General features: G+C 50.6%; 1 protein-coding gene across 4 annotated transcripts in view; it reads right to left on the reverse strand.

Annotated features, from left to right (window-relative positions):
- Positions 1–13,180, reverse strand: part of DOCK11 (dedicator of cytokinesis 11) — a 123,589-nt gene that overhangs the window by 49,337 nt on the left and 61,072 nt on the right. For all 4 annotated transcript variants that reach the window (XR_010590316.1, XM_008178978.4, XM_008178977.4 and 1 more), the window contains exons 20-30: positions 12,853–12,976; positions 12,066–12,187; positions 11,486–11,572; positions 9,651–9,740; positions 7,137–7,255; positions 4,186–4,255; positions 3,973–4,098; positions 2,312–2,383; positions 1,725–1,871; positions 998–1,081; positions 292–403 (exon numbers count right to left, since the gene is read on the reverse strand). Coding sequence is in view for 3 of the 4 variants with exons in the window: in XM_008178978.4 (XP_008177200.2) it covers positions 292–403; positions 998–1,081; positions 1,725–1,871; positions 2,312–2,383; positions 3,973–4,098; positions 4,186–4,255; positions 7,137–7,255; positions 9,651–9,740; positions 11,486–11,572; positions 12,066–12,187; positions 12,853–12,976 (1,153 nt within the window). In the remaining variant the exon portion in view is untranslated. The remainder of the gene's footprint in view (positions 1–291; positions 404–997; positions 1,082–1,724; positions 1,872–2,311; positions 2,384–3,972; positions 4,099–4,185; positions 4,256–7,136; positions 7,256–9,650; positions 9,741–11,485; positions 11,573–12,065; positions 12,188–12,852; positions 12,977–13,180) is intronic.

Genomic DNA, 13,180 nt, shown 5'->3' on the forward strand with positions numbered 1-13,180 from the left:
TGGGGACGGAGCTCAGAGGTTGTGGGAAAGGGCAGTTAGATACACTACATACAACGTAGTCACTGAACCCTGTCCAGAAAACTCAACGGGTTTATTTAAACGTAGGAAATACAGAAAGTGTTGACCAAGAGTCTGTCTGTAATTACATGGGCCCAGCAACATAGAAGCGTTAAAATTAAAATGGGGCTCACCAAGGGGCGTTACATAAAAATAACACCAAATGCCACCGAGGGAACCCGTCCTGGCCGATAAAGTAGGGCTCTCAACCAGTTCAACAGGAAAAGGACGTACCTTGAACTCTCTGAAGTTTCGGTCTGGCAAAGGTCATCGGTAAATTTAAAGGAATGTAATGCTCATGATTGCAAATTGTTTGCAGAAATTCAAACTTGAATTCAACCAGTATCTGGATAAAAGACATAAGATTTTAGTTTGACCAGCTCATTGCCAGTTGGCATTCAATGTACTACTTGTTCTCCGCTTGTGGAGTCAGCCCAGGAATGGGGCTTGCACGACACCAGCTTGGTCTCAACAGTATCAGTAACTGATTAGGGCTGTAAAAAGCAACAGAGGGTCCTGTGGCACCTTTAAGACTAACAGACGTATTGGAGCATGAGCTTTCGTGGGGGAATGCCCACTTCGTCGGATTAGGGCTGGTTTATGTCCTGCGTCTCTTCTCTGCAGTCATTATAAGCCACCGTAACCTTCTGTCCTCTGCTATCCCGCTCTTTGTCTCCCATACCCTCTCTTGCTACCCTGGGCTGGATACTCCCTAGCATCTCTTGAGTTTGGTTGCTCCAATTCTCTCAGGTTGTTTTAAAACTTAGAATGGTATTGGCGCTCTTGGAGCACACGGAGACGCCGCTACACTTCGCTGATATTGCAGCAGTTGTGTCCATGTGGCAGCCAATTACAGTGCAAAATAATTACTGCAAAACTCTGTTTGATGCTGACAAATAACACCCCCGTCCCATGCTATTTCAATAAATCCGACGCTCACCTTAGGGTCTTTGCGGCTGAATCCCGAAATGTAGTCATTTATCAAGTTAAAAATAAACCCTCTGTCCATAAATGTCAAACAGCGCTGCAGAAAGCACAGTGAAGCATGTCAGCAATCATTCGAAAAGAACGTCACCATCCTAAATCTTCTCTACATCCCAATAGTCAATTCACCAAGAGTCCTGCCAAGAGTCAAGCCGTGTCCTTCTGCAGGGCTACTCAAGTCTCATGTGATCTATAAGCTTTTTTCTCTGAAATGTACTGGATGATCTCACTTGAGTCTCAAGGGGACACAAGAAACATTCAAATGAGAGTACACACATTTAATCACAGCCCTGACACAGCTGCTAGGCATGATGGCAGGCCCTATATTGAGCATTGGCCTGCTAAACCCAGGGTTGTGAGTTCAATCCGTGAGGGGGCCACTTAGGGATCTGGGGCAAAATCAGTACTTGGTCTTGCTAGTGAAGGCAGGGGGCTGGACTCAATGACCCTTCAGGGTCCCTTCCAGTTCTAGGAGATAGGTATATCTCCATATATTAAAAGTGGAGAGTCCTCATTGCTTCTTACCTGCTACAAAAGCTAACCATGACAGAAAGAGTCTGAGTCACAGGACGTGCAGAGATGACGCAGCAAAGCCATGTCTGCCCAGCTTGGGAATTCACAGCCTGTTCAGTGCTAGCTGCCTTTTATTTATTAAGCCTGGGAGAGAGCAGGAATTGACTGACCTTCAGGAAGTTGGCCAAACTAAAGTTGACATTCCTTGACTCCTCAGGGATTTCACTGTAGCGAATAGTCACATGGGGAATTATGGCAAGAAGCAGTGAATGTAAAACATGATGGTAGGAGTCAGGAAACCGCTGGACTCTGGGAAGCTGAAATCAAATACCACAGTGTACAATCAGGTCTGAGAGATGGGAGTCCATGTGAAAGCTCCCTTTAAGCATTCATGTAAAGAAATGTTTAGTTACACACCAGAAAATGGTGCATCATGTGCCCCGCAAGTGGCTGGGACACTAGAGGAGAACAGCCTACTACTGCTACCAACTAACGGAGCTACTCCTTTAGCTCAAGTACAGGAGGTCTGTGCTGCACGGACCATAAGAAAAAGACCATAAAATGTTTACAGTGACATAGAATTACAATGGAGGGGAAGTGGGGAGAGAGAAGAAAAAACTATCTGGCTGGGTTTTTTTTGGATTGTTTAGAAAGGTTTACACATTTTTTTGAAGATCAAGTTTGCAGAATAGCTGTCTGAATGAATATTGCATTGTGACATCTCTCTTTGGTACGGGTCATGGGCAGTCACGCTTACCTTGATTTTGTTTTCCTCTAACAGGTACATTGCCATCGACTTGGCCAGTGCTTCAAAGAAAAACCAGGAGTACTAGAACAAACAAATGGAGATCATCAGTTCGATCTCCCAGCAAGACTGAGCACATTGGTCTGAATCAAAATATGCAGTATTGTAATGACTGGAGGAGTAATACGGATGACAGTTTAAACCAAGAGCATCCCTTCATGCATGTCTTAAATAAGCCTTTTAAACTGAATCCGAAACACAGACATAAGGCACTGCTCGTAAGTAGATTACAGCTTCAAAATGCTTGCAACTACCACCCCCCCTCTTGCACTCGGATCCAAGCAGGTCAACCCTGATACTTGGACAGGGTCCCCCTGAAATCAACAGGTCTCCCTCAGGTGCCAGGGTCTGCCTGGAGAAGAGCCACTTGCAGGATCAGGGGCTATGTCGTTCTGCAAAGGCTCAGAGGAAGGGCCAGCTGACGTCACTGGGGCTGGACTGGGGGGTAAGGCAGCGCATTACGGGGCCCTGTAGCGGGGTGGACACCCGCTCCTGCCTGGGAGGGCTGGAAAGCAGCCCTGAAAGGGGGCTGCAGGGGTAAAAGCAGCCCTGGGGAGGGCTGCAGTGATAAAAGCTGGGCTGACTGGGGAAGTGGCCGCAGCTGGGCCACGCCCCAGTCAGGCCCCAGCTGGCCTGTATAAGAGGCTGGGAGCCAGGAGCTCAGCGCTCTCTCTGCCTTCAGAGAGAGAGAGAAGGGCCTGGCTGCAGGGAAGTTAACCAGGTATCTGGAGTGGAGCAGGGCGGGGAAAGGCCAAGGGAGTCGGGGAGCTCCGGTCTAGGAAAGCCCCAGGCTGCAGGCCTGGTAAGGCCTATTAGGTACTGGGCTGCAGGGGGCAGCCCCTGGGTAGGCAGAGGCAGCAGGTTCGAACCCCTTCGCCTGTGATGAGTGGCTGATACACTGCAGTCTGCCCTAGTGAATGGGGCTAGATGGAGACTGGGCAGTAGCCAAGACTGAGGCGAAGTGGGGATAGTGGGTGGGGGTTCCCCTGGGAGGGGGGAGACCCAGAGCTGTGGGGGTACTGCCAGGGGGCAGCACGCAGAGAAAGGGGCACTGGGGTCCTGGGAGGGACATGGGGCCAGTGGCAAGGCAGATCACCGGCCTGCAGAGGGCGCTCCAATGGCTGGATGAGCTAATTCCCGAGAAGGCCAGCAGGAGGCGCTGCAGAGGTGAGTCCGCACGCCTACAGGCCCAAAGAACATTATGCACGGGTAGAGGAAGGGCACCGAAAGGGACACGTTCCTAGGCCACAGGAGACAGAAATGCTGTCTGTCTCCAGGGGACTGCAAAACGAGCAGTATAAGGAACATTCCCCCTGAGTGGAGTCTGGAAAGGAGCGAGAGCGTATGTCAAATGAATGAATCCGATTGCGCACAGAGAAATCCGTGAGGTGCGTCGGACTAGGAATCACAGTCACAGCTGTGTCTCCTGCAGGGCGAGCAGGGATCCGTGTCTGCTGGGAGGGGGACCTGGGAACAGATTCCAAAGGCTCGCCCGGGCACGGTGAGGCTCTGATCCTGGGGACGGGTTTGAGCGGACAGAAGCGGCTGTGTAACCCGGAGCCCCTGACCTTTCCCCCTTCCCTCTCCGGCACTTTACAGTAAATGGCCTTTACCTTGAGCAGCTTATTGATGGCTAGAAAATCTGCTGACTGCTTCAGCACTGTGGCCATGGCGACGGCCAGGATGTCATGGGTCGTCTTTGCCTGTGAGGTGCTGGGTTTCTCCGCACGGAAGCCGTACTACAAAAGAACAGGGACATCGTCAGGCCAGTGAGGTGCTTGCTCGCGGTGAGGAATTTTCCAGACCAGAGCGTTGTCCTGACTGACCTTTATGAAGGACCGTAAGTAATGATCTAGTCCTTCCTCATGGCACTTGGACACGATGTGGAGAAGAACCCTACAAAAACAAACCAGGGGGTTCTGCTCACTACAGAGCACTCCGTGACATGCAAAGGTGAGCTCACGAACGGAGCATTCGGGCTAGTCCCTGCGGCTGGTGTGATCAGACGCACTTCCTGAGCGTGAGCCCTTTGGCAGTGGAGGAGGTTCACCCCGGAGACATTCTAGCCCGACTAAATGCCCTCCAACTCCAGTGGGGGTGAGAGAGAGGGGGCTGGGGCAGGACAGAGGCCCCCCTGCCCTCTACTCCCAATGTGGGCAAGCCTGCAGTGTTTGGTTAAATCTGTGGGGCTTATTCTCCTCTCCTTGAGGTTCTGCAGTGGAGCTGCACCAGTGTGTAACCGTTTGACAAGTGAACCAGGCCCCAGAGACGTTGACCTGCATTTTGACTGTGTCTTAGATTACCAGGAGCAAAAGGTGTTTTAAAAAGCAACGTTACTACTCACTGCTACGCCTGGGGTTTCCTCTCTCCATCTCTCTCAGCTGCGGCCAGGAAGAACTGCAACCCAGCCAGCTGCCCTCTGGCTTTCACCCCCTGGCCCAGAGCTGCAGCGTTGGGCTTCCAAACACGGCAGGGGAATTTTCAAATTCTAACACAAGCCAGTTTTCATTGGAGATTTATGAAATGTGGAAACCTTCCCATTGATGCTGAGGTTTCTCAAACTTATTTTTTCAAAATCTAAGTCAACCCAGCAGAGTCATTGGAAGGGGCCAGCTGATCACACCCACCCGCATTCCTCCTCACACTGCGTCTTCTCCTAGGAATGCTCCACGTCTCTACTCCCAGCAATGCCTCCAGACCCTTTCCTCCTGAATGACGCTTCTGCAAGAGGCGGCGAGTTGTATGGGCCGGTGGAGCCAGGGCACCACCAATAAGAGAGTGCGGGGGCCCAGCTCCACCAAAGTTCGGAGCCAGGTCTCTCCCCCGGCCCCGCCTGATGCCCCCAGTCAATTTAAAAGGGCCTCCGCCACCAGCACAACGGGGCTAAGGTGGCTTCCTGCCCACCTGCTATGCTTCACGGCCCTGTGGCTTGGGGGGTGGGGGGGGGGAAGTGTCTCAGTGCGCTGCCCCCTCCCCGAGCTGTGGCCAATGGGAGCTGCGGGGACGGTGCCTGCGGGCAGCGGCCCATGGAGACCCCTCTGGCCCCCTGCCTAGGAGCTGCTGCCAGTGGTGGGTGTGGGTCGCTTTCGGGAGCTGCCTGAGGTAAGCACTGCACCCCCATATCCCCTCCCGCACCCCAACCGCCTGCCTCAGCCCAGACCCAGCACCCAAACTCCCTCCGAGCCCACCCCCGCTCCCCTTCCTGCTCCTTAACCTCCTGCCCCAGCCCAGAGCCCGGCCCCTGCACCCCCATTGCACCCCAATCCCCTGCTCCAGCCCAGAGCCTGCACCCAAACTCCCTCCCAGAGCCCGCCCCCTACTGCACCCCAACCCCTTGCCCCAGCCCAGAGCCTGCACCCAAACTCCCTCCCAGAGCCTGCCCCCTGCACCCGCTACTGCACCCCAACCCCTTGCCCCAGCTCAGAGCCTGCACCCAAATTCCTCCCAGAGCCCTCCCCCTGCACCCCCATTGCACCCCAATCCCCTGCCCCAGCCCAGAGCCTGCACCCAAACTCCCTCCCAGAGCCTGCCCCCTGCACCCGCTACTGCACCCCAACCCCCTGCCCCAGCCCAGAGCCTGCACCCAAACTCCCTCCCAGAGCCTGGGGGGGAGGGGGGTAAACAGGACTTGGACCCGCACCACCAAAAATTATACAAACCTGCTGCGGAACCATTTTGATCGTAAGCTGTGCACTAAGGGGAACGAGACGTCCTACATGGCCGTGCAGCACTATGCATATTCAGCACGAAGATCCATGGGTCTTGAATCTAGGACTCCTAGGTCCCCAGGCAACCTTCACATCCCAGCAACCATCCAGCAGCTTGCTAGCAGGGGAGGGGCGAAGCAGCTAATGGAATCCTAGCCCCACCAGAGGTACCGCCCACAGGAGCCCTGATTGAAGGAGCACCTGACCCCACCGATTGGCCCAGCTGCACTATTTAAGCCAGAAAGAGGCACAGGAAGTTGGCTGTGCAATTGGTGAGCTCCAGGTTGGCTGCTACATTGGAGCTGCCTTCCAGTCTTGCCTGCTTCCCTGCCTCGTTCCTGCTTCCCTGACCAGCTCCGGGTTCCTGTCCCTGTTCTTCTGGCTCCAGCTCGGACCCTCAGCTCGGACATCCAGCATTTGATTCTGGTTCTCACTCTCAGCTCCAGCTCCTGACTCCTACTTGGACCTCTAGGCCTGACCGCCCATCTCCCAGCCTGTAACAGGCAGTGCTATATAAGTGATTTTTAATAATACTAGACAACGAACCAATTCTGATTCAGGCTCTAGGATGTGGTGGAAAGTGACAGTTCAGAGTAGACAGGTGACTCCAGTCTCACTCAAACAACGTCAGGATCCTCAAGACAATTAGGGTCAGATTCTGCAACCCTTACTCATGCTGAATAACATTTACTCCTGTCCCCAGCAGGACCACTCACAAGAGCAAATTCTACCCAGCACCGCTCAGAAAGAGCTTGGCCCTCCAAAAAAAAAAGTTTTGAAGCCAAGTAGTAAAATAACAAAAAGCTTTTCTGGGGAAAATCCAATTCCCCAGATCTCTGATTTCATCTCCAAATACTTTTAAATAAAAAAGGCAAGATCTTTTGCTAAAGCAAGCTGACTTCCAACTCTGTTTGCGGAGGTCGTAAGACCTTTAATAGAAATATCAGTTGGGGGAGTGTTAAGTTTTTTCTTTTTTTGGTGACGGAATGTCAGAATTCCTTTGAAAAAAATCTGACTTACAGCTTTATATTTATAATGGAAGAAAGCCGCCCTGCTTATCAGACTCTTACATGGTGCAGTTGACAGCTACTTCATCCTCCTGGCTCACATCTGTGAGGACTCTGAACAGTTGCGTAAGAATTACCGGTAGAAACTGTATCATCACTTGGATCTCCATGGCGTGTAAACACTAGAACAAAGGTTGAAAACACATGGCTTTTAGCCTGATATGTTACAGATGTTGCCCTGTGTTTACTTTGCACAGAAATTTTTGCACCAGTGCAGGCATTAATAAAGGCGAGGGCTTCCCAGTTGGAAAGGAAGGAGGAGAGGTTGGAATTGCCCGGCCAGCTGCTCACACCAGTGGAAGTAAATAATTCCCAAGCCTCATAAATACTGCCCTCAGATGTGCCCCGACAGCCAGCGCTGTCTTGGAATGACTCAACTGCCTTTACGAGAAGCCACATGCTGGCTCCGAAGGGCCCCATATATCCCAAAGATTAAAGCTGAAATTTTGATCCCAACTCTCTTTTTGCGATTAGGGGAAAATTTTCAAAAGCAACTCTGGCACTTCGGTGCCTAACTCCCACTGATGTGCAATGATGCTCAGGCTCCCGAGTGCCTAGATCCACTTTTGAACAGGGGACTTAGGAGCTTTTGAAAGTTTGACCCTGTGAGTTTAAATATTAGCTCACTGTCACTCGGCCATTCCTCAGCCCGAGTCCATATTTAGGGGCCTAAAGAAAAGTGGCTTCATTTTCAGAGGTGCTAAGCCCTGACTCTGACACGGACTCCCTCTACGGCCTTGGCAATGTGACACAACATCTCTGCCTCAGTTTCCCTATCTGTGAAAGAGGACTAAATCGCTACTTGCCTATCTCAGGGGGCTGAGGCTTCATTAGATTATCTTTATAAAGTGTTTTGAACATGGAAACTACTATTTAAGTGCTCACCATTATTATTAAAGGTGTGATTATTTTTATTCCTTAAAACAATATTTAGATCTATGAAATATATCCAATGATTTTTAACACTAAATGATCTACCTCTTTGCTATAGAATCACACTTGAAGACAAGTTCTTATCATAAAGCTATCAGAAATGGTGAACGGAAAGTTTTTATTCTGTTCAGAAGTTACTGTTTATAAAAACTTGGGCCTGATCCTACAACCCACCTTCAGATTTCAGTGGGATTGGGGTTCCTTTAAAATTAAAATTCAATTCTGAGCTATCGGCCACATGGGCCAAATTTCAAGATGGCAAAAAAAAAATGCTGCACACAGATTATAAATTGCTGAAAATAAGAGATTATGCTAATCCAGGGGCATCTTCAGTACCTACAGCAGCATAGGAGTATAGGTGCAATATAAAATATCATTACACCTTTGGGAAATCATTGATGCCACCTAGGTTCAATGTAGCAAATCCACCTGTGATATCAGGAAACATTCTGTGACTTATGTACCTGTGACATCTGCCAGTCAAGGGAATTACTCCCTCGTTTACGGGAAACTGCTGCTATGAATGGGCACTATTTGGACCTTTACCACTAGAGGGCACTTGGAAGCTGCACAAATGCCACTACGTTCACACCCTCATAAAAATCAGAACGAAAGTGAAAACAGCGGTGAGGATTTCTGAGCGAATCACGTAAGCAGAGAGAAGAGCACACCTCTGAAAGAGCAGAACACTGGGAACATTAACTCGGGTGAAGACGGGCGTTATCTTTCAACGTGCGCTGTTCGGGATCTCACAAGGACAGTGACCCTGTCCTCGTCCTAGTTTCTGAGGGTCTGACCCAATTTCCAATGCTGTCAATGGAAAACCCTTGTCAGCATCAGTGGGAGCTGGGTCAGACCCTAATGGGTGTAGAGAGGAGGGGCCTTTCTCACAGGGGCTCCGCCGTTCCCACAAAAGCCTACAAACGGACGCTGCTGTAGGGTGTGCCAAACAACTGAGCAACCAATTATCTGTGCTACAGCACCAGACGCATGGCACTTTCCAGCTCAGGGGTCCCTGCAGTATGAAGAGATAGGGCAGAGCAGGAAATGACATCAGAAAAGGGGAGGGGCTTCCAGGAAATCAAGGACGGACTGGAGTGGCTTGTAACACCGCACACCATGGCGTTTGGTGAATGGTCTCTCTTTAGCGTCTTGATATTTAATTTAAGAACAACACGAAGTGGCACATCCGTGCAGGGCAGCGAAGGGAAAGACAAGGGGTTTGCAGTACACCCACCACACAATGCTAGCGAAGCTACGCACGCTGCCCGCACTGTACGGAGCATATAGCGCAGAATCCCTGCATCATGTGTTATAGTAACTAGGGGTTAATATTGATGAGCTTATATACATCTGTGATAAGCCATTTACTTTCTAGGCTATGGGGCTGCTGACTCGTAGGTGTCCAGAGGTACCGAGGCACATACCCGAAAGCATTATTGAGATCAGTAACTCTATTACTGTCCCACACTCGCATTTAAAGCCCTATTTGCATACTCCACATGGAATACTTAGTTGCGCCTGAGTGACTTGAAAAGCCAGCCGGGTGTTCTGTAAAAAGGGTCCGGGAAAGACACTCTTCACCTTTAGATATTTAACAAGCTCTCCTGGAACTTCTTTAGCTCCTGTCTGAACCAGCTGGCAGTACTGGAAGAATTTGTGCAGGTGCAAGTCCTGAAAGAAAGATGAAAACAAACGAAATTCCATGAATCAACCTCAACCCTGGTCAGTCTTTCCTACCCCACATTTCCCAGGTCTGCCAACCAACCAAATCTATCCGCCTCTGCAACAGTGCCCAGTGCGGGGCAGAGCCTGATCTCAGCCCTGCCAGGAACTCCTCAACTGCCCGCCCCACATCCCATTCCCGAGACCACATAGGGTGACCAGATGTCCCGATTTTATAGGGACAGTCCTGATTTTTGGGTCTTTTTCTTATATAGGCTCCAATTACCCCCCACTCCCGTCCCTATTTTTCATATTTGCTGTCTGGTCACCCTAAGACCACAGCCCGGGCAGAACACTGCTCCCTGCCTTTTCAGATGCACATAACCACCCTCTTCAAACGGCTCCTCCGGCTCCCTGTTCTTTTCAGCATTAACGCAAAACAGCAGCCTCCGCAGGCTTGTACCAATCTGCATCACGATTGTGTCTTTCTGGCTAGCCCTCCCCACACAGTCTGCTCAGGGTCAGCCTCCTCCTGCCCCTTCTTCCAGTCCCACCACTCGTGGGGCAAAAGCTTTCTCCTCCTAGCTCCTGATGTTTGAAACAGCCTCGCTGTGTCCGTCTGCCTCACTGATCCCCTCCGAAATCCCCTCCTTTCTCCCCTGCCTATGTCCCTTCATTTCTCTCTCCCTTGGATCTTATAGTTTATTACTGGGGTATTTACCTCTGGAAAGATTTGGGGGCACCGTTTGTACGAAGAGTGCAGGTGTCTGGGCTTGTGCTGTTGCTAGTGACAGTCCCAAACAGTTACGAGCAAAACGCATGCTTAAACATCACAAAAGGGATAAAAAGGCCAAGCTAAAATGAGGCAGCTGCACACCGAGGCCTGGTCTACACGTACAAATCTCACACTGGCCTAGCTCCGGCGCTCGGGTGTGAAAAATCCCCACCCCTAAGCGCCGAAGCTCTGCTGTGCTGTCCTCACGTCCGGTGTAGACACAGCTCGGTGGATGGAAGAATGCTGCTGTCACCAAGGGGGGAGGTGGAAAACCCCTCCCAAGGCTGCGCTCTGCAGCTACACTCTAGGGTTATGCTGGCATAGCTCTGGTGCAATCGTCCCCCTAGCGTCGACACGGACTCGAACACGGCCCACGACGCCTCAGCATTGTTGCACACAGTGCGGCTCCCGTGACTCTCGCACACTCAGATCGAGGGCGCTGGGAGATTAAATCTGCCATCACGAGTCTGACCTACTCAGGAGGGTCGGGTGAAAATGTTCCATTTTTTCCTATGAGAAACGGGGCTTGGGACTCAATGAAGGTTGTTGCGGAAAGTGCTGTCTGGGGCGAAGTGTGACGCTGTCAAAACCCAAAACCTTTTCTTTGGGGGATGAAAAGTCAAAATGGTCTACTGGAAAAACCCATTTTCCAACCAGCTCAGCGACTCAGGCTTCCATAGCGCCTGCAGGTCGAAGTGTGAGCAGCACAGGGAACGCCAGCACGGCTCGGGGCTCTCCCACAGCTCCGACTGCTCATTATGCTCCCAATCAGAAGAAGGGAGAGTAAACAAGCCGTAACTTGCTATCATGTAGCCTCTCTCCGCTTTATTCCGCAGAGCACTAATCCCTTTCCCAACACCCTAAACCCAGCAGCAACAGCGTAGTTCAAATCATCTTCTTACAACACTCCCTCCAAGCTCATCGTTACAAGGTTTTGTTACCTCTGTGCTACCGGCTCGGAAGGAGACAGTCAGCTTACCTGCGTGTAAATGGTTGACTCCAAGTGGATTCTGATCTTCAACAGTGGCTTTGCTCCATCTACCCATTTAACATCAACGCTCGGCGGCTGCGAACAGAAAATATTCAGCTACTTGGTTGCAGACATTTGCAGATGAGAACAAGGCTTTATGCAGCTGGATCTTTATTCAGTCCTGTACGGCAATGCTCAATGCCTGCACAAAGTCTGACGAAAAGGGCTTTGCGTGGCACAGGAGAATGGAGTCCTCCTTCAACCCACAGTGCACCCTGCAGCCGCTCTGTTCCCAGCCTGCAGCAGGGAACGTGGCCTACTGCACTTCATCAGCCACTGAATCCACGTGCCCACTAGCCAGGCCCCCGTACCACACACAACTGCCCACTCTGCACTGCACACACTGGGACTGGGGTCTTTTACAGCCTCACAACAGTGCTGACGGTGGGTGAAGTGGGGGCAGGACTTTCTGGATGGACAGGCGTGGCTAAGAAGATCTGGGGGGCAAATGCAAACCCAAAGCTTGACACGGTAACAGACGTAGCTTTCTTCTCTCTACGGTTAAGTGTATTTTAAATGCTCTTCCTACCCTGCGTGACTCCGTGTCCCCAGGGCTCAGGTAGCCAGGCGGAAGATTGGCCGAAACTGGTAAATGCTGCTCAAAAGTGATAATTCGACCATCCTTCAGCAAAGGCAGCCAGGCAAATCCCACTGCGGAAACAGCCAATGAGCAGAGATTAACGCACCCGCAGGAGTGTGCATTCAGCATGGTTCTTGGGAGACTTAGAGCCGCGGCCACGACTCACCCCCCAGGGAAGCTAACCCAGTGACCGGGAACTGGCCTCCATCTGCCTTACTCTGAGAAAATCCCTTCTGCAGAGTCAACGGCTGAAATTCACATGGCACCAACTGTGACCCTCAGCGGGGCTGCACGGCAAATAGCCTTTGTGCTGGCTTAATGCACGGGGGGGAACTTCCCCCAACGAGCATTGCTTGAGGGAGGACTGCAGGCACAGATGCCCAGTTCAAGAGGACTTCAATGTGGAAAGTTACACATACGCCCTGATCCTGCACCAACCTGCCACTTTACTCCCATGGGTGGCCCCGTTGCAGTCAATGGGACTTCTTATGCAAGTAAAGGTAAGACTATGCAGAAGAGATTGCAGGATGGAGGCAGTAGTTTGTATTTTAGGAGACACTAACCCGTTGTGTTGCTTCCTGTAGCAGGGGATACATGATTCATTTGTTCACAAGAAGATTAAAACAGACCAGAGCCGTAAATCACAAACAGTGTTTTCTTTGTATTCAGCTCTTTACATTTATTCCCATTGCGGAGTCTTAGATTTTAAGGGCTGTAATTTAAGCTGCAAACATACCTGGAGTTTCAATGGCGTCCTGTTTTTTCATTGATGCCTTGGTGTTAATTTCACAGCTGACATGATAGAAGGTGAAAAGCAAATGATGCTTTTGATGGAGATGAATTGGAAGCTCAATTTTAATCTAAAATGATACCATGACAGATAATACTGGATTTGTAATTGTCAAGTTATGTTGTAAGCTGTCTTATTTATTGAAGTTTTCAGAATCACACATTGTGTTGCAGATATTTCTGCACATCTTTGAACTTGACTGTGTAACAGTTTCATCACAGCTGTGTATTATTTATACATTGTGACCATAACCTTCCAGTAATAACACCACATG

The sequence above is a fragment of the Chrysemys picta genome, chromosome 9, assembly GCF_011386835.1.
Source record: "Chrysemys picta bellii isolate R12L10 chromosome 9, ASM1138683v2, whole genome shotgun sequence".
Taxonomy (NCBI): domain Eukaryota; kingdom Metazoa; phylum Chordata; order Testudines; family Emydidae; genus Chrysemys; species Chrysemys picta.